The 27,875-nt window shown below is 38.3% G+C and overlaps 3 protein-coding genes across 3 annotated transcripts in view; 1 reads left to right on the top strand and 2 right to left on the bottom strand.

The window, feature by feature from the left end:
• Positions 1-14,495, top strand: part of TFB1M (transcription factor B1, mitochondrial) — a 28,666-nt gene extending 14,171 nt beyond the window's left edge. The window contains exons 6-7 of the mRNA XM_032215648.1: positions 12,165-12,292; positions 13,947-14,495. Coding sequence (XP_032071539.1) covers positions 12,165-12,292; positions 13,947-14,190 — 372 coding nt within the window. The 3' untranslated portion in view covers positions 14,191-14,495. The remainder of the gene's footprint in view (positions 1-12,164; positions 12,293-13,946) is intronic.
• CLDN20 (claudin 20) lies at positions 468-5,446 on the bottom strand. Its single transcript, XM_032215646.1, has one exon. It carries the CDS (start codon positions 3,300-3,302, stop codon positions 2,181-2,183), a length of 1,122 nt encoding a protein of 373 aa, XP_032071537.1. The 5' UTR covers positions 3,303-5,446; the 3' UTR covers positions 468-2,180.
• TIAM2 (TIAM Rac1 associated GEF 2) overlaps positions 14,353-27,875 on the bottom strand; it is a 175,462-nt gene continuing 161,939 nt past the window's right edge. The window contains exons 20-27 of the mRNA XM_032215642.1: positions 26,139-26,318; positions 23,388-23,506; positions 22,182-22,290; positions 20,206-20,264; positions 19,720-19,819; positions 17,764-17,851; positions 17,216-17,370; positions 14,353-15,559 (exon numbers count right to left, since the gene is read on the bottom strand). Of these exons, the coding sequence (XP_032071533.1) occupies positions 14,919-15,559; positions 17,216-17,370; positions 17,764-17,851; positions 19,720-19,819; positions 20,206-20,264; positions 22,182-22,290; positions 23,388-23,506; positions 26,139-26,318 (1,451 nt within the window). The 3' untranslated portion in view covers positions 14,353-14,918. The remainder of the gene's footprint in view (positions 15,560-17,215; positions 17,371-17,763; positions 17,852-19,719; positions 19,820-20,205; positions 20,265-22,181; positions 22,291-23,387; positions 23,507-26,138; positions 26,319-27,875) is intronic.

Genomic DNA, 27,875 nt, shown 5'->3' with positions numbered 1-27,875 from the left:
TTTTCATGGGTATTTTTACAAAATGGCTATCATGGGGCCTTATTTTGAAACAGTTGCTATAGTGAAACACTTATTTCCAAGATGGCATACTGGTAAAGTTGCTCCCAGTTTGCTCATCACTTTTAGCTTCCAGAATGTCCTCTACCAGTCTACTACAACTTATTTGGGTCTTATATCATGAAACGATAACATCTTGATATTAATTGTTGAATTGCAGTTATAGTGCTGCTATAAAGTTTTTCCTGGTTTAGGACTACTTCTCTTCAAAGTTGAATTTTTGTCTTTGTTTTAAATGTACTTATGGTTACTTCTGCATATGTCTCAGAATTGGCACAAGCAGATGTTTGTGATAAAAATGAATCAGCATTTATACACTTACCTTTTCCTTTAGGGAAAAGAAGATTTATATGTGTGTGTGTGTATGTGTATGTGTATATATATATATACACACACACATATACATACATACACCCACATACACACCCACCTACATACAGAGAGACACAAACACACACATATATATATATATATAATGTTTTGCAAACTAGCCAAACAAAGGTGATACATTTTGAGTTTGTGTTTTACACTTTATGAAGTTTTACGAAGTAATCGAAATCCTTGTGCTGATTTCACAGATAGGTGGCAAAGATATTGTGGCTCCCTAGGAGCACGGAGAGTTTTATTGTCTCTGTTACTGGAAATAAATGGTAACTCCCATGGATACTAATATCTACATCTTTTCAGCTTTGCTATATAACTTATGACTTGGGGGGGGGGGATGACTTTATGCCTTACAGATTTGACAAAATTAAAGATGTGGATCAAATGAGGGACTGACAGACTTGAGGGAGGAGGAATAATAAGATTGTAATTATCTGTTGAAAAGAAGGTCTGAAGTCACAATTTTATTCACTTTAATTCCTTTTTTATTTTTTGTACTTCTTTCTTTTTTATTTGTGTTTTGTTCTATGGGAAAGTTTCTTAATTTTTTTAAAAAAGAACCATGATTCTGCCTTTTGATACGGGAAAAACTACACCTCCATTTTTATCATATGTATACTTTTAGAACCCTCTATACATCCTTTTATTTTTCTAACTAAAACTTCATGCTGTACTTCTTATGTAAGAAACAAAAACCGAATCTTTTGGTGGAGTGATTTAATGTTGCTGACATTAAAAAATATGAATTATAGAAATCTACAGGTAGCTCAAATTGTATTTCAAGATTTTGATCCAAACTTTGCTCTTTATATTGTGCTACATGCCAACATGTTCAAATTTTATCTCTCCTCTTGAATGGAAATGAGTGGTTCTTTGTGACCAATCATCATTTTTGCAGATGGACACAAGAAATAGATTCCAACAAGCAAGACTGATGCTGGCAAAATTATTATAAAACAATTATAAAACAATAGCCAAAATCTTTGGAATCTGATTAAAGATTGCTTTGTAAATAGTTTGCATAAAGTATAGATAATAGCTAGACATACAGCTTTAAATACTGCCGAAGTATTACTGACAACTGAAAGAGTTTACTTAATTATGTTTAGTTGTATGTTATTTAAGACTGATAAAAATCAAGCTTGGAAAAAAAAGATTTTTTTAAAAAATGTCCTGTAAATATAAATACCGTAGATACCTCTTGTAATCCTGTTATGTTTGACATTTAAAATTAATGGCAAAATATTAAGTAGACATTTTCCAAAGAAACCAGAATGAGTGCAGGTTATTGTGTGGCATGGAGTCTGAGGACAGCTAATCCTCAAATATGTTGTCATAACTGTTATTCTTTCAAAGAAATCTGGAAATATGCCATTTATCATAGTTGTTGAAAACTGACATTGAGAAATGCAGCTAACATTTAAAAACAACACAAACAAATCCCCAGTAAGGCAGAATCAGTTCAGCTGGTGCCATTATTCAAATAAGACACTTGGTGATACTAAATGTGACAGATACGAACTATTGTAACTGATTTCTATTTATACCCCACCCCCATTCTCAGTATAATCCAGTTGCAAATCAGTATCAGTAATAAATGGTTGGTTAGGTATTTTAAATTCTTAGCATCTTTTTCTTTTTTTTAATAAATAAACACCTCACAATGGAATTATAAGGCTTGCATCAACCGCATTGTTATAAAACCAAGACTACATAAACAACCTTGATAGATACCATATTTACACATAGTCCTTCAGGCTGTAGCCTGTGTCCACTTGCCGGGAAGCTGGATGCAGGTTTTGCTGCTTGTTAGGATAAATCCCTGCTCTCTGCTGTTTTTTAAAACAGGAAGTGCCAAAGATGGCACCTGCAGCAAGCAGAAGTCCAGCCGAAATAAATCCAACATAAACTGCTCCTCCTGGTTCATGCTTACTGCTTTCTGGAATAGTTGGGTCCAGAAATTTTGAAATGATCTCTTTTGTGTACCAGGCTGTTGGTATCAAGCCAGATACTCCTGCCAAAATAAAGAAGACTCCTCCGGCAACTGATGTGTGGTTTTTGGTCTCTCTGTCCCCTCCCAGAAGGGTGCACTTCATCCCCACTGTGGCGATGCAGATCCCAAAAATGGAGAGGATGCAGGACAGAATCATGGTGGTCCTTGCTGCCTGGATGTAAACAGGGAGAGACAGGATTGAATATTTCAGCGTGCAGCTGAACATCCCGGTGCTGTACCATGTGCAATCCATCCAGAGCCCTTGCATCTGAGTGATGGCCGTGATTATGTTTGAGCCCGTGTCTGCATTCACCTTCCAGTTGGGCAACAGGGTGGCTGCGATCGTGCCAAAAACACCAAACAAGGCTAGGACGAAAGCAAAAAACTGGAGAGCGGCCGATGCCATGATGAGAATTGCCGTCACCTTTTGTCTGCTTGTTTCTTTTCTGTTGCTGTAAACCTGTGTTACTGTCTGATGGCTCCCCAGCCAAGGCTGTAGTTGTCTGTATGTGATAGGAGGAGGAGGGGAGAGAGTGGCAAGGGCAAAGGCAGGGGAAATGAGCAAACAAGAGTGCTTGCGTTTGAAATAACGGCTAACTGAATGGCTTGCTAAACGTGACCCTGCAGCAGATGAGAAGGCTACAACAGGACTGAGCAGATGTACACCGGGCACTTGGAGAGGCGTGATTATAAATGAGTAGTGCATGAGAGCAACTGAGCACAAGGACGTGCTGATAATCAGCCACAGTGGCAGAAACTGCAAATGAAATGTTAAAATGTAAAAACGAGGTATGTCCTGTGCCAAAGAAAAAAGAAAAAAAGGAAAGACTTGTGCCCTTATTGGCCAGTTTAGAAGCTTCCAATCCATTTTGTAATACTGTATGAGGAAGTTTTTTAAAAATGTAATTCTAGCCCTATAAGCAGTACTAGGTCTTAGATTTGAATTGAAAGGTACATCAATATAGCTTCTCAATTTTTGTAAGGAATATTCAGGCGGGACTTCAAATGGTCTTTTCCTACTTCCATTCTTTTAGTCTGGCATTTACAGAGACCTTTATTTTAATATTGCTCCTTTTCAGAAGAACAAGCTATTTTGGAGCACATTCAAAATTTTAAAATGGTTTATTTCCCCCTGTAACTTTAAACTCAATTCATCATCTCCTTTGCTTCATATTAAACATTTATGGTAAAGAAAAAATTATCTTAAAGACAAGCAAAATAGTTTCTGAAAACCTAAGACACAATCCATTCGAAATAGAATTGAAATGTTAGCAATATTAATCAGAATAGCCAACCATAGTGATTTTTAATATTTGTTAACTATTTTAGACATTTAATTTTGTTATATGCACCCATAGTCACTTGCTCATGAAATGGATAGCACTATAAATATCTACAACTTCCTATTTGTACTGTATATTTGAGATTTAAATATGCTCTTGATTTAGTTGGATTGGGAAGTTGGACACTTTTGCAAGAATGGTGATCTCCTTAAATTCTTCAAGAGTCAACTGAGCATTGAACAAAAATTGATGAATATGTATCATATTTTATATTGCCACCTTTCACACACATATCAATGTACATACAGTACTCCCAAAATGAAATAGCAAATGCAATCCTTCCTGATGTTAAAATTTCACTTAATGTTTATTTTCAACATATAAAATGGGTGTCCCTGCAACAGATTTTAATTAAAAACTCTTATGAACAGCTTTGCTTCTTAAAGTTTTTCAAATATTTCCCATTAAATAAATATTAACAGTTTTACATTCGTTTCAATTTTATTTCAATTGAGATATTATCGATTTTGAAGACTAAAAACTGGAAGTCCTGGCAATGGAAAGGAAATGATTTTTTTTTGTATTTAATGTTAATAGTATATCTGCTATTCCTCTATGATTATTTTTTTTCATATTGTAAACAATGTTGTTGGGATTTTTTTTTAATTCTCACATCCCTTATGTATTATTTTCTGCCACAATGTGATAGATCCAGCTTCATCTCCTCATCAGCTGTGATAGAGGGAGATGCCAGCCCTGAATGGTACCACTTTTACCTCATGGTTTACTGATGCTTAACAGCACTGTGGAGTGTTAGTTTTTGCAGCTTTAAACGTTAAAAGAAACATGCTCTCAGAATTAAAAAGTAGCTTTTTTGAGTAAATGCTGACATCACACAAATCTACCAAAATATTAAAATCCCATGTTTTAACAATATTTAGGTGCCATATAATGCAAATATCTAATAACAAGTTTCACTACTTACTGGTAAAGGAAAGGTTTAAGATGCTTCCATGGCAGCAGAAGTTGTAAAAACACAACTTATTTTGAGTGTAAATGTCTCTGTTCCTCATTGAAAATTGCATTGGCTATTTTATTAACCAGAAGTCAGTCTTTGGTGCTCCGTATGTAGCAGTGCTTCCTGTTCCTTGTCTTAGTACCATCTACCAGAATATAAAGAGCTACTTTGTTTAATGAGTCTGCATTGGAGAAAATACTTTGCTTAACAAAAGCAAAAGAGATTATACAGAAATGGCATGTGAAACCTTGGTTTTAAGCACATAACGATTTCCAGATCCCAAGATGAATAACTGGCTTGGAGATTAGAATAAATATTTTAAATTGGGGAGTGGGGTTGTTCCAATATTATTATTAGAAATTACAGTATAAGAAAAAATAACTTTATAGAAAGAGCTTTACCATAAGTGAAAGGCAGAATTAAGGTCTTTTATATTACCAATCAGTCCCAAAGCCTCAGAGTTTAAGGGGCATACATAAGCGCACCAGAGTGCCTACCATCCTTGAACTAATATTCACTAATATTCATTTCATGTATTCATAATCATGTCTATACCTATATCTGCTATCTAATTCATATTTGAGAAAAATAAAGTTTCACAGCAAGATAGAAGTTCCTCTAAGTAATCATTGTGAGAAATATACATAAAGCAATAGCAATAGCAGTTAGACTTATATACTGCTTCATAGGGCTTTCAGCCCTCTCTAAACGGTTTACAGAGTCAACATATTGCCCCCAACAATCCGGGACCTCATTTTATCCACCTTGGAAGAATGGAAGGCTGAGTCAACCCTGAGCCAGTGAGATTTGAACTGCCGAACTGCCGAACTAGCAGTCAGCTGAAGTAGCCTGCAGTACTGCACTCTAACCACTGCGCCACCTCGGCTCATACATACATACATACATACATACATACATACATACATACATACATACATGACTGAGTTTCATATACCTGCTGCTTGTACTGCAATCTTTCTAGTTGTTTCTGTACGGTATCATAATTATTTGCCTTACTGTAAAGGTTAAGAGGGAAAAAGCAGTGCTTGCAGCTTATATGATAAATACAAAGCATAGCTGTAAAGGTTTTGACAAGTCAACAAAAAAAAGCTCTAAAGCAAAGAAATGTCATGGGAGACCTGCTGATTATGCAATATGATAAATAGGAGCTTCCCTTATTGTCTGGACTTTTCTGTCTGGAAAAGGGAAATCACTGATTTGTGATTCAGTGGAGAATAAATCAGGTGCTCTCCAGGGATTTTGGCTTACAAGTGTCATCAGCCCCACTAAAATGACCAGAATTGAGGAGGCTGCTATTTGTTTCAAACATCTGGTGGGCATGTGATTATTTTCCCTGGTAACAAATGAACATTGACAGTAACATAATGGTAATTGTGGTTTCATAAATCTTCCAAGCAGTGGGGATTCAATGTTTGCTTTTGCATAAAGTCCCCATGTTATTTTTAAAAACTCTACTGTACATGATTTCTATAGTTCCTATTAGCCTGATTGCCTACAAATTCTGAACAAGCCAAATAGTTGTTGACATTGGCCTGTCTTGGGGTAGATCTTGGGGCAAGTTTATTACTATATAACAGAAGCCATAACATTGACTGCTTGGCAGAACTTTTCAAGCTCAGAGTAACTCTTAATGATGAATTCCTGTCCTTCTCGAAGGAAAAAAATAAGGAGCAGCTCAACCTTGCGATGGTCTTTGCATTGTTATAGCTCAGAGGTTTGATATGATTAGTAAGTTGGCAATCCTAAGAGAATTGTCTGGAAGCAGATCGAATTGAACCACATAAGACTTAACTTCTACTTGGGTTTTTTTTATAAAAAAATATATAATTTCATAGAATTGAAGTATTTTGTGTTATGTTTTTTTAATTAAGGATACTGATCAGAATTCTGCACATTAACAAATTAAACAATTTCTATTTCAAACAAAATACAAAGGTAAAATTGTAACTCCATCACTAAAGTGATCGAAATATAATTAGGTTTATAGCCAGTATAGATAGTTCTTATTTAACTGCTTCAACTGGCACTGGCAGCTTGGTCATTAATCAAAGCGGTCGCTAAGTGAAATTGCAGTTGTATATTGTCAGGTCTGAGAAGGTTTAAAATAGGATTGGTCATACCTTCTTTTTATTAGTGGTTCCTAATTGAGGCAGTTCCTAATTGTAATAAAATTATATACAGACAGTATAATAAAATTTTGCCACGTTCAGCATTGACATTCAATGTCAAAGATCTCAAAGGAATAGCCATGCATAATGTCAGTTACAATTGCCTAGGTATTTCACCTAATAGGAAGTTATAAAAGGGTCCTTGAATCTTTATAAAAGCTGTAGTAAAATAAAACATGGACTCTGGATTCATTGAGTCTTTCATCATAAGGGTACAATTTTAGCTGCTGGAAGGACATTAAAAGTTGCTAAAATTAATACATTTCAAAGTTTGAGCATAATTATTTCAATATTGAAAAATATATTCCTGAGCACGACACATTGATCCAATTGATCTTCCAAGTCTTTTGCTTGCAGATTGAGAGCAGTTATCTCTTAGTCATACCCCATGATCAAAATAACTTATTTCAAGAAGCAGTAATTGCAAGAATGTTCTTTTCCATGTTGATTCAAAATTATTTACCAAAATCAAGAAAACGTACTGTCAGGCCTACATTTATATTCCTATTAGAATTTTGGCCTGCCACACTTTCTCTGATTTCATTATGCTGTTTCTTTAAGTATAGTCAATGGGAGGAGGGATTAGAAGGAGTAGGATTTTTGAATGTATTGTTTTTCATTCTTTGCTAGAAGTCAAGATCATCCTTTGTCTCCGCACTTTCACATCTGACCGGAAGAAGCTGGATATGGACGCCAGCGTGGAAGAAGGAGATTGGACCATGTGATGGATTGTGGGTGTGGGGACAAGATCATGAACTTTTACCTGGGTGGGATTCTGATGTAACTTCCAGAGTTGGGACCCCACAGCTATGTGCCAACATGCCTGCTTTATTAAATTGGAACTTTAAGCATAGTTTTGCCTTCGATTCTGATTTGATTCTACATGGTATTTGGAACGCTGACATCATCCCAACTCTCTCTTCAAAATAAATCACCAGCACCCATCCCTCATGGGGGGGGGGGGCTGGTGAGGTTTGCTGTTTCTCCAACGCTGAACCACACCGGTCAGCATAAAACATCAGAGAACAATTAAGAGAAAGCCTTTTGAGATGAGATAAGCTGAGATGAGACGTTCCTTTGCAAATCTGCAAAGGGAAAAGCAATTTCGCTTTTAAAAATCATTGCCGCTGGCAAGAAGCCCAGCCTGTGGGGGATGGAAAGAAGAGGAATGAACGCAGTCAGCTCCGATGGAGATCCCGGACCATTCCGGACAACTAAATGTAAGTGCATTCTACCCCTCCTTCCCCCCAGCCAAGGCTTGGGAAAAACCCTAGAGTGGAGATTTTGACTCCTTCCAAATGAGCCAATGCCCTGTAAGATGGGATTTTCAACCCAGCCAGCAAGAAGGGATTTGGCAAACATCCTCCACTTACCAGCCACCAGAAATTGGGCTGCAGCTAGTGGATGAGCCACCACTAAATTGGATTTTCTTCCCAGAGTGTGGATGGTTAAGATGCCAGCGGGCACCTCCAGGACCATCAACATGGGAAAGTCCCCCAAGCCAGCAGAGGGGCCCTTGGGCCAGAAATCCTCCAAGCCAGCAGAGAGGCCCTTGGCAAATAAAACCCCCTAACCAGCCATCATTGAGTGAACTGCAACCTGTGAATCAGGCACCCTCGGGATGGGTCTTAATCCTAGATCATGGATGGAAGGGATTCCAATTGGTACCTGCCCTTCCTCAGCAGATGGCACCATGGCAGACAACTGGGCAGTGGCCAACCAAGGGATTGACCTCCCTACCGGTTCCAGTCTCCCCTGCAACGCCCCAAAAGGTTCTTGCCCAACCTTCCTACAGAGAAAGGTTCTCAGCAATGGAAGAAGGGATTACCAAGGGGTTAGCTACAGAATGGATGGTGGAAAATTGTGATGAAGCGGTTCCTAAGTTTAGAGATGTAACTAGATCCCTTTCCTCATGGGGCCCAACAAAATGCCACCTTTGCTGTCAACTTGGCCACTAAGCATCAGAGTGCTTGGCTCCAGCCCTATTGCCACAAATATGTGCACCAACCGCCACGGCGGAAAAGAGAAGGCCCCAGATGCTACCACAAAAAGTCATCTGGCCCAACAACCTCTAGAAGAGGATCCTCAACTTAAGGTGACAAAGAGTCCTACCAAAGGGGAGGCCTCGGAGGAGGGAAAAAGCAAACACGCTCTGGAAGAGGATCCCCAACTTAAGGTGAGAAAGAGTCCTACCCAGGGAGAGGCCTTGTAGGAGGAACTTGCTGAAGATGACCCAATGGTGAATGCACCCATCCACCCCTTCATTTTCCAAGTCAACCTCCAAGTGCCTAAGACAGGGTTGGAGGGGGAAGTTGAAGCAGTTGTGAGCACCAGTTGCACTCGATGCTTAATCAGCATGCCGATTGTCAAGCAACTAGGCATAAGCACAAGACCTCTAGCCCGTACCATTCGGAGTGAACAGGTAGATGGAACGCTAATTGGAGGGGCCCAACCCACACTAGTAACTGAACTGGTGAAGTTACAAGTGGGCCGCCACTGCGAGCTTCTCAGTTTCATTGTTGCTCCAGAGATGCCGGAGAAAATAATCTTGGAGCTTGCATGGCTTGACAAGTGGAAACCTACGATAAAGTGGGAAGACGGTGGTAGGAAATTGATGATTGTGGATGAGCCAATACCACCGATGGAGGAAAAGGGCCAGCCAGGGATGATTGAATCCAAGAGCCCAGAACCTGCAGCAGAGACAAAAAACCCAGCTGTCCAACAAGAACCCAAAAACTTGTTGGGGGATGTTTTGTCGAGAAAACCGCAGCATGATAGTAATGGAAACCAGGATAAGCTGATGACAGCTATGAGAGTGGCGCTCCCAACAGACCAGTCAGGACTGCTACAACGAGTGGCCAGCCCTAACAGACCATGGGAAGAGGTCGCAATGAACTTCATCGTGCAAATCCCAGACAGCAGTGGAAACAGAGTAATCTAGACAATTATGGACTTGGTTTCTAAGCAGGCGCACTTCATCGCTTGCTCAGAGTTGCCGTCTGCAAAGGAATTAGCGAAAATGTTTGTGAAACACATTTATCGCCTGCATGGATTGCCCAAGAGGATCATTTCAGACCGCAGAGTCCAGTTCACAGTCAGGTTCTGGAGCCAGGTCCTGAGATCCATGGGGTCCACACAAGAACTGAGTTCAGAGGTTCATCCCAGCATGAACTGTGCAGCAGAGAGAGCCAATGCGTTGGTGGAACAATACACCCGGTGTTTTGTGGACTATCAGCAAGACAACTGGTCAGACTTGCTACCCTTCTCCGAAGTGGCATACAACAATGCAAGTCACAGCAGCACTGGATTTACTCCTTTCCAGATTACCAGTGGCATGGAATTTGTTCCCATGCCTGAGCTGCCTAGAGAACCTCCCTCCTCCGTGTCTTTGAATGAATGGATGGACATACTAAAGAAAGGTTGGGAAAGTACGAAGAAGGCTCTAGCAGATGCAGCAGAAGCCTACCAGAAGCAAGCTGAGAACCATCGCTCGCTCCAGTACCCCTTTCATGTGGAGGACAAAGTTTTTGTGTCTACCAAATACTTAAGATTAGGAATGCCTAGCAAGGAATTTGGTCCAAAATTTCTAGGTCCATTCCCTATAGTGATGATAGTTAACCCATTTACAGTTCAGCTCAGAGGTCTGGGGAAATTTGGCCTGGAATTTCATTGTAGCTTGTTGAAACCAGTAAATGGGTCTAGCATAAGAGCATCCACCCAAACTTTCTCTCCTCCTTTAGAGATAGATAGCTGTTTATTTCAAAATAATTTTTAAACCTGTAAATTTGTATTTAATACTTTTTCTAACTAGCATTTGAAGGAAATTCAGCAGTGCTGTCAAACTTTGGGATCCAAGGGTTCCCAAGAGCTGAAAAGCAGTTAACAATCAATTTCCAAAAGTGATTGGTATGTGATCCCAGTTCCGTTTGAAGGCCCCATGGTTTGAGCAAAAAGATGGTTATTCCCTCCTCTCCCAGAGCTCTGAGTTCACTGGAGACCACAATCTTCTTGCAAAGAGCGGCTGCCTGGAGGACTTGTGAGCAATGTAATGTCCTCTCCTTATCTGAACAGAAATTACAGAGAGCCTGCTCTTCATTCTACTGTAGTCGTCTGCCATGATTGATTCCTTTTAAGGGACCTATCTTCAATTTGCCATTTCTTCTTTGAAAGTCCCTTCTTAAGGGTTGGTTTTTTTGTTTTGTTTTTTGGTAACACATTGCAAAATTCAGACTTAATTCATTAACATGCATTTTATAGCACCTAACAAAATTCAGGATTTTATTTGCATTAATTTTTAAAACAGTTGACAGAAAGTACAAGATTTTTTTCCTCAGTTAAGTGAACCTGATTTTGTGTTTGCAGTAAACATTTATTCTCTGCTAAACTATTTGCAAAATAAAATGGCAAAGCTACTATGATTATCAAAAATCAGTGTGTTCAAATGAGGCTTGTTAATATGCATAACTAAAAAATAGGATATAATGTCAGTAATTTCAAAGCAACCAATTACAAGTGAACAGTAATTTCCTATATTGGTTTCCATAGTAACATTGCAGCTTTCTGAGTGTTCTGAGAACCCAGGCTCTAATGGAGTAAACAGTAAGATGCGTTTTGCATTTCCACAGGATGAAAAAAATGTCTTCTTTGAGGATGCCATACTTTATTTCAGCCTATTTTTATTTCATGTAAATGTACAGAATGACTATTGGGGGGGTGGAAATCCACTAATTCATAATTCTACTTGGAATTCTGCTGTCAGGAGGACCATTTTCAATCATGCAGAAGAAAATGAGAAACAAGATTCCCTTTTCCCACCATAGAATAATTATTCTAGTTGTAGAAGAGTTTACTATATAATAGGGCCACAAGATATTGGCAACAAAAATCAATAAACATTAGATGATAGCAAAAGGATACATCGAATTATATAATCTAGAGATTAGTTGGAATTTTGCATCACAGATCCAGAAATTGTAATCTAGAAGAATTGATGGCAAAAGTTAATTTATTTTAATAATATTTTTATAATATGTTTCTCTCACTTATCTGTTCAATTTCCCTGAAAGCATATTTTATTTTATGTTATGAAACAGCAAGAGGCCCGCATTGTGAACTTGGAAGCTGTAGATTTATTGGTAATAGAACTCCTCCTTTAAATGACATTTATGTATATAAGTTTATAATAAATATATATCCTTACTGCTATAAATATAATAATAATACTAATATCTTGATCTCAGGTAGATGTGACACTTGTCCATTTTACACCACTACTGGAGCCAAAAATAAAACAGCCATTTAAGCTGGTGGAAAAAGTTGTTCAAAGTATTTTCCAGTTCAGAAGAAAATTCTGTCATCATGGTGCAAGGTAACAAAATGAGTGACATATAAAGATTTGTTTTCAAGAACGGGTGGGGAGGAGGGAAGGCTCACACTTGCATATGTGGTTCTTTCAAGGAATTTTCTCATTTGTATTTCCGTTTTATTTCTCTTCATAGCTATAAGCCTTGAACAGTTGTAATATATTTACCAACTCAGGTAGATTTTTACAGTATAGGTAGCCCTTGACTAGCAACAGTTTGTTTGATGAATGTTCAAAGTTACAATGACACTGAAAGAAGTGATTTATGACCGTGCTTCACACTTATGGCCGTTGTACCATCCCCATGGACACATGATCAAAATCCAGGCACTTGGCAACTGGCATGTATGATGGTTACAGCATCCTGGGCTCACCTTTTGCAACCTTCTGACAAGCAGCCAGTGGGGAAGCCAGATTCACTTAAACATCTGTGTTATTAAGTTAACAACTAAGTGATTCACTTAACAGCTGTGGCAAGAAAGTGCATAAAAAGGAGCAAAACTCACTTAACAGCTATCTAGCTTAGCAACAGCAATTTTGGCTTCAACTGTGATCGTATGTCAAGGACTACCTGTATATTGACTGAATGCAGATAGTGAGGAATTGCCTGCTATGTTCTGGTACTTGAAAACAGATGCTGAAAAATATTGTGGCAATGCAAACATACATGACTAAATTAAACCTGTTACTGTCTACTTTGTACATAGTCATAGAATGGAAGACGTTACCAAAAAGAAATTCAAAGTCTTACTTATATTGCCTTAGTTCCTTTTCAATGAGGGCCAAGTCTTCTCAGCAACATGCTGGTACATAAAATCATATAAGAAGTGTTGCCTTTTCCACATATATATCGAGAAGTCAGGTACAATCCTCAGCAAACCATTGTAAACACAAAAGTAAAATAAATCTACCTTACTAGAGACAAGAGAACAATGTTATATTTACTGTATGTCACAAACATCATTCAGTTATGTTTCCTTCTCTGAAATAGTTGCTTCTTGGTTCCTTATAGTCAGGAAGGAATCTGTTTTTTGTTAAATCAGAAATTTGATTTTTTTTATTTAGCCTATGGCATATCATACATGGACTTATAAAATATATTAACACTTTGCCTAGTTTTAAAAAGCACACTAGAATATTAAAAAGCTCTATATTCAGATTCCAATGTCTAAGCGAGCTATCCTAGAAATTTGATTTTTTAAAATGATAAATTTGATAAAAGGCAGGGGCAGAGCAAGATTACTGGTGGCATCCGCCTCTGAAGACATCACTTATTTTTCTATCTTAGTTGTACAACAGTTTAATTGAACATATTGAGGGTACCTCTTCTTTTCATCCATTTACAGTAACCTAGTGAAAGGTATGCCATGTGTTTGTTTTCAGAGTACCACTGTATTAATGTTACTTTTGCTATTTGTCATAGCAAAAGCAGAATCCAATTGCATTGCAATGCAACTTCAGCCTTTATATAGATGAGATCACAATACGCATTCAAAGCTTATGTTGCAGTGCACATGTTATCATTTTCCCCAACATTACCTCTTCTGCAGATGCCCCTGAGTTATAGTGTGGCTGTGGAAGATAGTATTATTTGAATTGAGAAATCTGAAGTAAAATCATTTGATGCTCCTTATTGATTACCAATATTGTTTTCTTTCAGGATTTTATTTCCAGAAGCTGACCGCCTTGAAAAAACCGAACAGTTGCTCATGGAGGCAGATATTGACCCAACTTTATATCCACCTAAACTGTCCTTATTTCAGTTTAAAAACCTTTGCAATGTCTATAGGAAAATGTGTGACGAAGATCCAGATCTTTTTGCATATAACTATAGAGAAGAACTGAAAAAGAAAAAGGAAACCATCTTCAAAAGGACTGACAAAAATTACCTTTCCCCCCACTAGAATTGGGCAACTACAAAGTCTAATGGGGTTTTGGATTGGACTGAAATAAATTTGACTTTGAATATATTCTTCAATGTTAACCAAAATTGTACGTGAAATTTACAAATGAGAATAGGGATCATTTTTCTTAAAACTCAAGTGATATTACTTTGCTTATCTTCTAAAAGTGCAATCAAGTCCCAAGATGAAATGTAAAATAACTGAAAAGTAATCAGCCAAGAATAAAGCACTCAGAAAACTACCTATTTCAATTAACATTTTACTGTACAAACTTATAGAGAAAATAAAAATACCATAAGATTACAGTACAAGCTTTTTATATGTACAAACATATATAAACATATATAAAAATCAAATATAAACAACCATATACATTTTAGTACAATGTACAGAGGACTTTGTTACTCTGCATTCAAATAATTTAATTTGACTTTAAATAAAGCAAAAACTAACATGCTGTTAAATGCTCAATGAAAACTAATTGGACTCAGGTCAAAAAATGAACATTTCGCCTCCCCATGTTTTCAAAAATGTTGAAATGTTACCCAATACGGAAGGGGGAAGAGATTAGTTTACAGAATTTGCAAATTCAAGGTAAACTTTTTTATTTTGGAATAAATTAAAATAACTTAAGCCTTTACAACTACTTTTATGGAAAAACCCAGTAGTGCATTAAACTGAAGAGTAAGTTAAACTGAAGAGTTTTATCAAGATGCAAATCAAAATAGCTAGGACTTTCCATGTCTGTCTTCTGATTCATAAAAGCAATCCTCATTAACCACTGATGTCAAACTTTGCACACTAAATTCCCGTTCTAAAATTGAATTCAGGTCAAAACCCGGAGAATCAGGCTGATTGTCAAGTGACAGATGCTGTTCTTGCATTGCCCGCAATGTTCCTTTGTCACGTCTTGTGCTGTTCACTTTTCGTTTTATAGGGCAAAAGTGAGCGCGAACTAGTTTAGGCGGTTCTTCTGCCCTCTGCTCACTTCTGTTCTCTATCTCAGAAGGATATTCCGTCTCCACGTCACTGTTCTGAATCTCAGAAATCTGCAGCCGCTGGAACTGGATTTCTATGTCTTTCGTTTGATTGCTTTTTTTCAAAAGTTGCTGGAAATTATCTTCCTCATCACTTAGAATATCCGATTCCTTTACAGGACTATTTGAAAAATCGGATGCACAGCTCTGCAAACTCTTCATGGGAGAGGAGCTTTTAGATTCTAGGATACTGTCAGTAGTTTGGCAGCTGCTACTTGGTGTACTACTGCTCAAACTGCATTCATCAGAATCCGGTTCATTTCCTTTTTTTGCACTGCTGTTCCATTCATTACTGGGAGAATTCTTCAGTAATTTCAGTGATCTGGAAGAAGCTGCCAATGTAAAAATACATCCATCAAGTTTCTGTACTCAACCACTGTGGTAACCATTTAAACATTATGATTGATGCAATTAAGTGTTATAGAAGAAAGATAGAGATACTTCAGAAAATAAACATTGAGAATCTGGACAGCAGAGGGCAGGCAATCTTTCAAAACTAATATATTTGGCATAAGTAAAACACGATTGCCTATTTTGGGTATTTTGTGAGAACAAATATGGTTGCTCTTTCTCTTCCTCCTACGCCCCCTATGATGCTTTTCACCAGCTTAATCTTGGCTTTTTCTAGTTGGGTGAACTCTTCCAGAATAGGTCCCAGATTACAATTTCCTAGTATTGTTGTTATTGCAGACTCTATAGAAGGGTCCTAGAGAAGTGTTTACTTTGTAGCATGACACAAATCTGCCATTTATTGCTTTTCAATTAAAATGATGGGGGGAGGGAGAGCAAGTCAAATGAGGTGAGAGGCATAGCCTGGAAAGTGCCTAGAAATTATCCAGGTTTTTTTCTGTCATCTTAAAATAACTGGTCTTTGAAGAAGAGCATGAAGGTTAATGGAACTCCTGAAGTCACCTGAAGTTTCCTAATCATTGTTGTATAGTTGCTAAAGGATAAATCTGAGCCAGGCAATGTATAGTCAAAGAAAAGAGGTAATGGAATAATTTTAATGATTTTTAAAACCACAAAATCCATCCTTTCCTTGAATTTTTACCTTTTCAGCTAGAATATTTGCCAGATTATAGGAAGTCCTCACAGAACACACAATTGGACTGGCAATTCAATTGCTAAGCAATGCAAGTAAAGTGAAATGTTACATAATTTCACAGGCTTACAGTATAAATTCTGTGTCTGGTCATCAAGCGAATCATTAAGCACAATATCACATGACTGACTGGCTACTTCCAAGGGGCTTCCCAATTGATTTTGCCTATCAGAATTTGGATATGAAGGTCACAAATGGGGATCACATGATCGTGGTAAACTGCAACCATTGTAAATGCACTCTGGTTGCCAGGCATTCAAATCACATGGGGTGGGAGGTCATGGGACGTCAGGGATGTGGCGATTGCCACAACTTTGAAAACTGGGCATAAGTATTTCTCAGCAGCTTAATTTTAAATGGTTGCTGAACAAGCTGTTGGTAAACAAGGACTGTCTTTACATTTTTTGATATCTTCCCATTGTTACAGATACAGCAGTTATAAAGGAGAATTGAACTAGCATAACTCGGTCAAGTTCAACTAATGTAATCCGTAAAGATTTCAGCTGACTTATAAATAATGTCTTCCTTAAATTATTTCAAGATGGAAAACACGCATTATTTCTTTATTATACTGGGTTAAAAATTGTTTCCTGTTAATTAATTTTAACCCATTGGCATATTTGGAATATTAATTCTACATTATGGCCAATTTCCCAGAACAGTTACCATAGTAAATATAGCAAGCAAAAAAAATATCAGCCCATTGAATTCCAAATAAGTATTTTGGAAGGCATTCTATGGGATAGACAGATCTTGTTTTGCTTCTCCAATACTTTCAATTGAATACAATTAACATGTCCCATTGAAACGTAATTGATCATGATTAATATTATTGCCACAGATTAATACACAAAAATGTTGACATATTAAGAAAATATTTTCTTACCCAATTTTGCTGAAACAGGGATTCGATTCTTATGCAGTATGAGGCGATTTTTATATGCTTTCTCAAAGGGCAAGTCACATTTTATTTGACGCCTGAAGTTTTCTCTTAGAATTGAACGAATCACTTTGACTATGTTGGTCTTGCTTTCACAGTCACTGTAGTTGGGGTGGGTGGGTGGGGAACAGTAATTAAATCAAAGCAAAAATCTCTTAGTATTTTTTTTCCCAATTCAACACATTAAGTTAATGATAAGGTTAGCTATCAAGGCCTGGTTCTCTTTGTATATACTGATTCTTAGTCTTTTGCATATTCCCCCAAATTAGCAAGTCTGTTTGCTTCACTTTTGAGATCTCTCTGAATAGCATCATAAGAATCTTTCATTTGACTTAGACCAAAAAGGATAGATGTATTTGGGACTCATGTGAATAAATAAATAGTATAGTATTTACACAAACTAATTTATTAATATGAATTTATGATAGTGTTTAAAAATAAGAAGAAAGTAGAAATAATCCACTTAGAAATTAGGAATCAAGTTTTGGTTCTACCTGCTGCACAACTGAAAAGTTGTTTCAGGTCTTCCTTCTAATTCCGACTTTGTATGAATCAGTTCCCAAATACTGCTGTTTTCTGTTCCTGTGTGTAGAAAGACACTTTCTTACAAACATTTAAGGATACCTACAAATCACTAGCCGAAGAATTTCATATCTGAGAATATAATTAGGGCTTCAACTTCATCCAAGAGATTGTGTCAATGGTTTTTTCTTAAAACAAGGATTTTGATGAAGTTATTGGGGTTTTTAAAAAAAATACTTTATCATTGTCTTCCAAAATTCAAACCATGAACAAAACTGGGATCTGGCTTTTCTGCTAAGTACAAGTAGTGCTGTGTTACAACCATTTGTTCAGCAACCATTCAGAGTTAAGGGGGCATTGAATGAAGGGACTTGCAACTAGTCCTCAAAATTGCCAAGCACCCGAATCATGATCATGTGACCAGGAGCTGCTGGGACAGTCCAAAATTTTGAGGAATGTTGGTAAGTACCACTTTTTTTATTATGATAGCAGAGTTGGAAGGGACCTTGGAGGTCTTCTAGTCCAACTCCCTGCGTAGGCAGGAAACCCTATACCGTTTCACAAATGGCTATCCAACATCTTAAAGACTTGCAGTGGTGGGGCATTTACAACTTCTGGAGGCAAGCTGTTCCACTGATTGTTCTAACTGTCAGGAAATTTCTCCTCAGTTCTAAGTTGCTCCTCCCCTTGATTAGTTTCCATCCATTGCTTCTTGTTCTACCCTCAGGTGTCTTGGAAACTTGTTCAGCATCATCATGTCAAAACAGTTGCTGAATGTGTAGTTGTTAATGGAAAACTACTTGCACAGATCATTCTTAAATTTTGAATTCTTCGTAAGCTTAGTTAATTTTTCTTAAATTTAGAAGCATAAAACATCTGTGTGTGCATGCACTGAAACACTGTATATTGTGATGTTTACAATTTATTCTGTGATTAATTTATAATTGATCAAAGGCAAGAATGAAAAATACTTTATACATGCATTAGCATTTCAACTGCTATATTATTTGTTACTGGAAACAATTCACACTTCAAAGCATTGTTTTGACATTGTTTTAGGAAGTTCTTTTCACCAATCATTGTTTTGTCTACCTCAGGGCTGTCAAATTTGCAGCCCGTGGGATGGATGCATCATGCACTGCCCAGGCCCATGCCACTTAGCAAAAGGGAAAGAAGTCATGATATGTCACGTGATGCTGCGAGTTTGACACCCCTGGTCTACCTGCATTGGTGATTCACACAAACACATTTAGTGATTGATCAGAAAAAACAAGGATTGTTATTTGGCTTAAAGAAAACTTTCCTGTAAAGTAAAGCTATCTTTTCCTCTCGTGTCCTTTTTGGAACTCTGACTAAGATTCTTTTTTTCATTGATAAGACTTTCTTGAGTCGAAGTCTACTCACAGGATTCATGTTAACAAAAATTAGGATGTAATGGCTCTTAGCATCCTTTCCTTTTTTCCCTGCAGCTCCCCACTGCTGCCTTTCTTGGTGTTTCCAAAAATCACCCAACCCTGTAAAAGGTAGCATCGGCATGGGAAATTAGCAGGAAGGAGGGGCAATCAGCAAAGATGGCCTTTTCTGTTCCATTTGTCAGAAGTATTTCATGATGGACCAAAAGTACCTTACAGTGGAAAAAGCTTTTAGATAAGCAGAGGAAGTAAGAATAGACTTATTGCCTAATGTACAAAAGTATTAAAAGTGCTTTAAATTAGAGTGAATTCTTTCTGCAAATTTTTTGGGATTTAAAACTATTTCAATATTGTGGTGAATAGCCTGCTTGATACACAGAACTTTTCATCAGTGCAATATTTATTTATGAAAGAAGCAATGAAAACTTTAACAGAATATATTCATGGTTGATAAACTTTCGAAATGATAAGAATAGAGACTATTTTAAAATGATATGTTTGGTAAAATCAAGTCACCTGCTGTATTACCCAGTCGAACCTGAAGAGCAGATAAAGGAATCAGCCAACGAAATTTAAACAAATCCAGTTCATTCTGATTATTACGGACATTACCTACCTATTTAAAAGGAGGACAAAGAGAGGACAATTATTATTCCCAAAATTGTTTGTTGTTCAATCTAAGAATTTTGCTTTTCACTCCTATTTTTTTAAAATGTGGTCATAAGAGAGGGAACTTGCCCGATTTATGCTACTCAATTACCAAGAGCATAGCTTATGTGTGTTTTTGCAAACTGTTTCATGTTCATCTGGGATACTCATTTTTAATCAAAATCCAAGGCTTTTAAAGATACATAAATGATTCCTTTATTTTTAGCAAATTATTTCTTTTGATAATTTATATCTAGAGTATTTATATCCCTAAAATGTGTTATTTTTATTCAATAACCCTAAATTCCAACTATACTTTCATACCACTCATTTATTAGTAATCTAAATACTTACCAATTTCTTTTTCAATTTGCAGTTCTCTTTATACACTAAGATGACCGCCCGTTTGAAAACTAAGAAAGAGAATATAGATTTTATTGGTATACTGCCATACTTTTCAATACATGCTAAATTACTTTTTAAAAATCAGTAGGAACTGACACTGTGCATCACAAATGCCACTTTGATAAGTGTTTCTCTGGTCAAGGTCTTGGGCCAAATTACTGAACCTGCCATTAATTTCCTAAGAATATTCTCACATACACTTCAAGCTGAATGTCAAAATAGGATACAAATTATGAATAGGATTATGCAAATGCAGTATAGATTAAAATAAAATATTAAAATCAGGTTCAACAGTAAGAAATATGCATATATACGAAACATTGATGGGGGAGTTGTTCCTGTAATACTAAAAACAGTGAGATAGCATACAAATATACTTGTTTAAATACACAACAATAATTCTGGCATATGTACAACAATATTTAATATATACTGCACACAGTAACATTCAATTGCATAAGACCAACAGGAGGCTTAATAGCTGCTAAGAAAAGCTACATGACGTTCATTCTAATTATTAGAATTTGCTTTCCATATGAAATTACTAAAAGTATCCATCTTGGTACTTTCCAAATACTATAGTCCTGTGATGGCAAACCTATGGCACGTGTACGACATGTGGCACATGGAGCCCTCTCTGTGGGCATGCAGCTCAGCTCCACCACGCATGTGCACGCACCTCCCTCCGTCCAGCTGATTTTTAGGTGTCTGCCATAGGGGTGCAGGATGCATGCAGGAGATGAATGCACAGGGCAAGGGGGTGTGTGCACATGGGGGGGTCACATGCGGGGGCAGAGGAGCGTGGGTGTGTCAGAAGCATAAGTGCACTTTCAGCACGCGACGACATAAAGGTTAGCCATCACTGCTATAATGTATGCATTGTCATCACAGTGCAACATCACCAAGACTGTTGAATAAGTGACAAGAGAAGAAATGCAAAGATCAGTTAATGTGGAGGATTCTTTCACTCAACAAAAGTGTCAGTTGATTTCCACTGTTGCTATGAAGCATTGGTTTGAAGTGGCCCAAAGAAATATTGAGAAATAGCATACTAAAAGGCTCTGGGTGACCTGCAAAGCCACAGAAAGTAGAGTGCTAGTTTGATAGCATAGTTAAGTTATAGGGCTAGATGGAGGGAGATCACAAATTCTAGTCCTCCCTTAAGCATGAAATGGAACAAGAGAGGAAGACCTCTTGCCCTCCAACTCTGCTCTGGCAGATCTTGTAACACTTCTAAAACAGATTTTTGATACACAGAAGTACATAAAAGACAGGAAAATTCACAGGAGTGAATAGATTTGTTTGCTTATCCTTGGATTTTATCTTATATATTTTATCTTATATGTAACATCTACGTGGCCTTGTTTCTTGAAATAATTAACTGGGTTGCTCAAAGGATAATATTTTGAGAATATCCAAAAAGAAATAACTGATCACTTTTGCCAGGGTGTTAATTTTGACTCCAAGCAGTCCCTATCACAGACAGAATTAACTCTGTCCATTCAGATAGCCCTACAGTTGGAATGCCTAAACCCAGCAATTAATCCATTTTGCATAACTAATCTCAGAAATGCAGCAGTTGAAAATAAATCCATTACTGAACTAATCTTCAAAGTCCAAGGGCACTCAGCCCACCTTCCAAATCCTGATTGCCATGGTGATTAAACCATGTCTACTGCTGCCTTTCTGGCCAATGGGAAAAAGTTACTGGTAATATGAATCCTTATGGTACTTTCCTAACGCAAGATCTTGCAGGATACTAGACGGCAGGCATTGAACCAGGTCTAATGTTCCCCAAATGGCAATATTTATTTCTGGTGGGATGAGAATTCTCAGAATCTATCCTAAGCATAGCTCCAAAACCAGCTTAAGTTTCCAACTTGGGGGGTGGGTTGTTTTTAATAAAATTGATATTGATCACTGACCAAAAACTGTAAGCTCCAACTCTTTTCTTGTTTTGCCCAACAATGTGAATGGGTTCAGCCATGAAACAGTAGAGTGCAAAAGAAGTTCTCCCATGGAAAGTTCTGTGACCTAAAAAAGAAGGAAGATTGAAGACAATTTCCTCAAAAGAGGACCATCAATATTATATCAAAAGTTCACTTCAAAATACCCACTGATTTTAGAAAACTCACCTTCCAATGGTTTCAAAAAAAAGCAGCTAATGTGAAAGACTTGATAGTGACAGGTATCTCATGATACATATAATCCTCCTTTTTAAGGCAGCAAACTTTGAAGAGGCATTCTTTTTAACATGTCTTGGATGCCAGTTACTGCAGCAACCCGAAATCTTATTGGGTGCAGTAAGATTTACTACTAGGATATATGTATGGACAGGACTGTAGTTTAAAGAATTTGCCTTCAGAACAAGTGATGGGTGAGTTGCACCTCATAAGTACCAATTAAAAGCTAAGATGTGGCCTGTTTGTATATTTAATGGTACTGTGTAAAATAGATTACATGGCAGAGAAGATAACAACAGACATCAATACACAAGGTATTGATCAGCAACTGAAGTAAGATGTTGCTGTCTTTTTTTTCTCCTTAAAGAGTAAAGATAAAATTGCTCTCAAGTCAAGGCCGGCTCTGATAACCAATTTCGTTGTATTTAAGTACAATGACAATAAAGATTATACTTATACTGATAACAATCCAGACCATTTTCTTGACAGACTAATAAATGTCTACTATTGCCTTCCTTTCAGGAAATTGTTTTGAACTTCCCAATCTAAATGTGAAGGGGGGATTCTAACATCTGTCTAAATCAGAGGTGGGTTCCTATCGGTTCGGCCTGGTTCGGCCGAACTGGTAGTGGCATGCCAGCCTGGATCGCAGAACTGGCAGCAACCCAGGCTGGACACACCTCCAAACTGTTTCCGCAGTCACCATCATTATCGTCATCTTTTTTTTAAAGTTCTGGGCATGCGCAAAACAATTTCTATTGAACTGTGCATGCGCACACAGTCCGTATTCAGTGTGCGAACACAAGCGAAGCGCGCACAAGCGAACTGGCAGTAACGCCGGCCAGAACCCACCCTGGTCTAAATCCATGTTTAGTTTATTGTTCTGCCAGAACTAAGGCCAATTTTGGACTGATTTGTGAATAAAAAATAGAATTCAGGCTTCCTTACCTCTTTCTCAGTTCCAGTCTGGTCTGCAACTAGTTGGTCAAACACTGCACCATAATCCTCGTAAATCTTTTGCATTTCATTGATGTGGCTGGCCACCTTTTCCATTGCCTTCAGCGCTTCTGCAGTTTTGAAGACAAGATTGTGATTTAACATATAGTTACATCTACCTTACCTGCCTTAAGGTCTCAGGCCAATGTTATACAGATGTTACCTTATGTCTTGCCCTCATGTATGGAGTTTTATATGATTTCACCCTTCTCGGCAGAGATAGAAATTTCTATTTTATGTAAAATCATGTGTGGTGCTATTGATTACTTTGACCACCAGGAGGCACCACCTTATTAGATACCGTATATACTCGAGTATAGGCCGACCCGAATATAAGCCGAGGCACCTAATTTTACCACAAAAAACTGGAAAAGTTATTGACTCGAGTATAAGCCTAGGGTGGGAAATGCAGCAGCTACCAGTAAATTTCAAAAATAAAAATAGATACCTATAATGTTTTTGAATATTTATTTCAAAGAAAAACAGTAAACTAGCGGTGTATTCAATGAAATACTTCACTCACCTCATGATGCTGATGTCCCGCTGTGATGATGATGTCCCGTGCAGCCGCGGGAGCGATGTCCCGCCTCCTATGACACACGGCACAGTGATTCCTATCATTGGATCACTGTACCAGAGGAGGTGGGACATCGCTATGTGGCTGCTTGCCATAACAAGGAGGAGGTGGGACATCGTTGCAGAGCGGCAGGAGGGGGAGGAAGGGGAATCGTAAGACAGCCCTGCATTACATTAGAACGTGAGGAGGGGGGATGGTGCGGTGCGCGCTGCGCGGCAAACTGACACAGAGGGAGGGGAAACTCACAGGGGCACTGGGCCATTCACGAGTGTCACCCAGCGGCATGGCCCCGCCCCTTTTTCTCCTCCATTTCGGGCAAATTTTTCACTGACTCGAGTATAAGCCGAGGCGGCTTTTTTCAGCCCAAAAAGTGGGCTGAAAAACTAGGCTTATACTCGAGTATATACAGTAATCCTTATTGGGACTTGTCAGACATAAATAAGGTAAAGGTAAAGGTAAAGGTTCCCCTCGCACATATGTGCTAGTCATTCCTGACTCTAGGGGGAGGTGCTCATACCCGTTTCAAAGCCGAGGAGCCAGTGCTGTCCAAAGACGTCTCCATGGTCATGTGGCCGGAATGAATAAATGCCAAGAATGCTGTTACCTTCCCACCAAAGGTGGTTCCTATTTTTTTCTACTTGCATTTTTACATGCTTTCAAACTGCTAGGTTGGCAGAAGCTGGAACAAGTAATGGGAGCTCACTCCATTATGCGGTGCTAGGGATTCCAACTGCCAAACTGCCAACCTTTCTGATCAACAAGCTCAGCATCTTAGCCTCTGAGCCACCGCATTCCACAGACATAAATAGCCAAATCTTCTTCTATTTAGATCAAACCTTCCACTTGTGCACCCCGCAACATCTACTAGGAACTGAACTCATGCCTCCCTCACACTTGGATGATTAAATAGAGTATTAGCATTAGGAGATCCAGGTCGTTGCAGTCAACAGTCTGCAGGAAGGGATATACAGAAGCTATCAGCTTCCCTTAAGGTTTCAGAGCACATAGGATACACTATGTAAAAACAGAAATTCTATCCACCCACCCATCTCCCTGTAAGAGTGTTGGAAGACATATAAAGAAAGCCCCATGCACAGGGGCATGACATACTATAACATCTGAATATCTCTGCTCTGAGACCTTGAGGGAAAATGAGCTGCATCTTCTATTATGACAGCCTCTGTATATCCCTTTCGAAAAATGCCTTAGTACCTATCCCAAATAGCTTCTAAAGCTAATGCACAGCATAAAATCATCCAATTATATGTCCATCAATTCCTAGTAGAAGGTTTGATCCCCATAACCTGTATCTCTAAAGTCTAGTTAACAATGAAACTAAACATGGTACCTTCTGATGGGGAGACCATCTAATTAAAACATAGGCATTCACTAGGAAAATAAAAATATGCTGACAATACCCAGAACAGCCAAACCTACCCCAGCAATCATTAGAAGAGAAAGCATACAACGAAAGGCTATAATTCCCAGACCACAATCTAAGCTGTCAGAGTATCCCCAGATCAATAGCAAATTATGGCCACTGGGTGCTTAGATCTGACCCATGGGCTCACCCTGGACACAGGAAAGGACCGGCCCGTAATGCCTCTGCCAGCAAAAATGGAGGTCCCGAGGGCTGTGGGTGACCCTCCCAAACTCTGTTTTCACTGGCAGAGGTTTGCAGGAGGCCATTGCAGCTGAAAACTGAGCTCGCAGGGGCCGTGGGCAGCCCTTCTGAGCTCCATTTTCTCTGGCAGAGGGTTGTAGGAGGCCGTCGCAGATGAAAATGAGCTTGGGACACCATTTTCACTGACAGAGTGCTCAGACTGCCACAGGAGTCCCCAACACAAGTGATGTTGAACTGGCCAAGCTCTCCCTGGCCATGCCTACCCTGGTCCCCAGAGGTTAAACACAACCCTGATGTGGCCCTCAATGAAATCAAGTTAGACCCACCCTCTGGTCTAAAGCAACCCAATGCACAATTCTCTTAGTGTGAAGTTCAAATACAGACACTGAGGAAAATTGCATAATAAAATCTCCTTTGGACAGCTCAGTGCTAAATCCATGTGTCAGTTTTCAACTACTAATTTAAATATAAACCAAAACTCTTTTAAGTTTCTGGGAAGTACCTGTGAGATGGTAATGCTCCTCGCTTTCTACATCAGTCAGAGACACCAGTTCTTTCAAAAGCAAAGGGTATTTCAGCACTCTCTGGACAGGTTTGATAAGAAAAGACTCCAAGGTGGAAGAATGCTGTTTCGTGGGGTTGCGTGCATCCAGAAAAGCCTTGAAGGTGTTGTCAGTTTTGGCTAAAGAAAAAAAATGGAATAAAGTAGTTATAGTTGATATTATTAATGATATATAACTATGTTCCAATAGTTAAAGCCTAACTGCTCTTTATTCAAAAATACTAAGGCCATAATGACAAATCTATGGCATGTGCGCCACAGATGTGTGCCCTCTCTACAGGCATGCCAGCCGTTGCCCCAGCCCAGCTCCATCGCGCATGCAGCTTCTGTTGGCCAACTGGTCTTCAGGTCTCTGCCACACATGTGCTTGGGGCCTCGCACGGCATCCCCGTGCTCTGTTTTGGCTTCCAGGTTGGTGTAGGAAGCCTTCCAGGCCCAAAATAGTACACAGTCCCTTCCTCGCACCCCATTTTGGGCCTGGAAAGCTTCCTGCAGCAATTTTGAAGCAAAAAATGGGGGGGGGAGTGTGCATGCAAGGGGGGCATGCGGGGAGGTCACACATGCATTGTATTATAAGTGCGGGGGCATGCATGAGCACGTTTTTGGCACACAGTGACAAAAGGTTTAGCCATCACTGTACTAGGGCAATTAACAAAATAAGATCACGGATATTAATATAATCCTAAAATCCAATAAACCAAACAAAACACAATAGACTATTTAAATTAAGACAAAATATTAAAGTTGTCATTGATCATAATAGCTTCCCCAAATGAAGAGGATTAATCAAAAAACTCCCTTGGGTCTGATGATTTAATTATTACTATACTTCTTGATATATTGCCAAGATTTCATTTCTGGCAGATTAAAGAACATTTAGTTTTGAAGTATCTAATATAATATTTGAAGATACCACTATGGCAACTGACATTTTTGTTATATTCTCCATGCTCCTCCTTCCCTGTGACTTTTTATATTAAAAAAGAGAGACTTTAATAAATAAGAGAGAAACATCAAAACACAATGCCAGATTCCAATATAATTTCTAGGAATGTTCCTGAGTTCCCCAAAGAATGCCAAGAAATTAAAATCCATAGCTGCCTCCATCCCTGGAGTTTGGATATTCTCCTTTTACCCAGAAACACGAAGAATATGAGTAAGGATAGTAGAATGTCCTTTGCTGAACTGGGGAAGGAAGGAAGGTAGGAATCATTCTAGTTAATTAGCTTTGACAAAGATACTGTACTTTTACAGCATTGTTGACCTTGAGGCCTTTTTATCAGACATAACAGATGCTAAGAATCAATTTAAAGTGTTAAAATTACTTACTTCAATAAATAAACAGGAATATACCAAAAGAATAGTTTCTAATTTTTCATTTCAATCTATAATTATGCCCCTGTAGAACTACTATATTCCACCACTAACTGTTCTGCAGAATAAATGTTGTTTTAAGTAAAAAGCTGAGATTGCTGTAGATATGGCTCTACTATCTGCTTAAGCAGGTCTCTCTCTCTCTCTCTCTCTCTCTCTCTCTCTCTCTCTCTCCCTCCCTCTCTGTGTGTGTGTGTGTGTGTGTGTGTGTGAGAGAGAGAGAGAGAGAGGGTGCAGTGTATGTGTGTGTAAGAGATAGAAATGTAAGTTTATTCACAATGGCTTTGGCAAAGCAATTTTTTT

Source organism: Thamnophis elegans, chromosome 4 (assembly GCF_009769535.1).
Source record: "Thamnophis elegans isolate rThaEle1 chromosome 4, rThaEle1.pri, whole genome shotgun sequence".
NCBI lineage: Eukaryota > Metazoa > Chordata > Lepidosauria > Squamata > Colubridae > Thamnophis > Thamnophis elegans.
The sequence above is the reverse complement of the archived record's forward strand: the minus strand, read 5'-3'. Positions and strand labels throughout refer to the sequence as shown.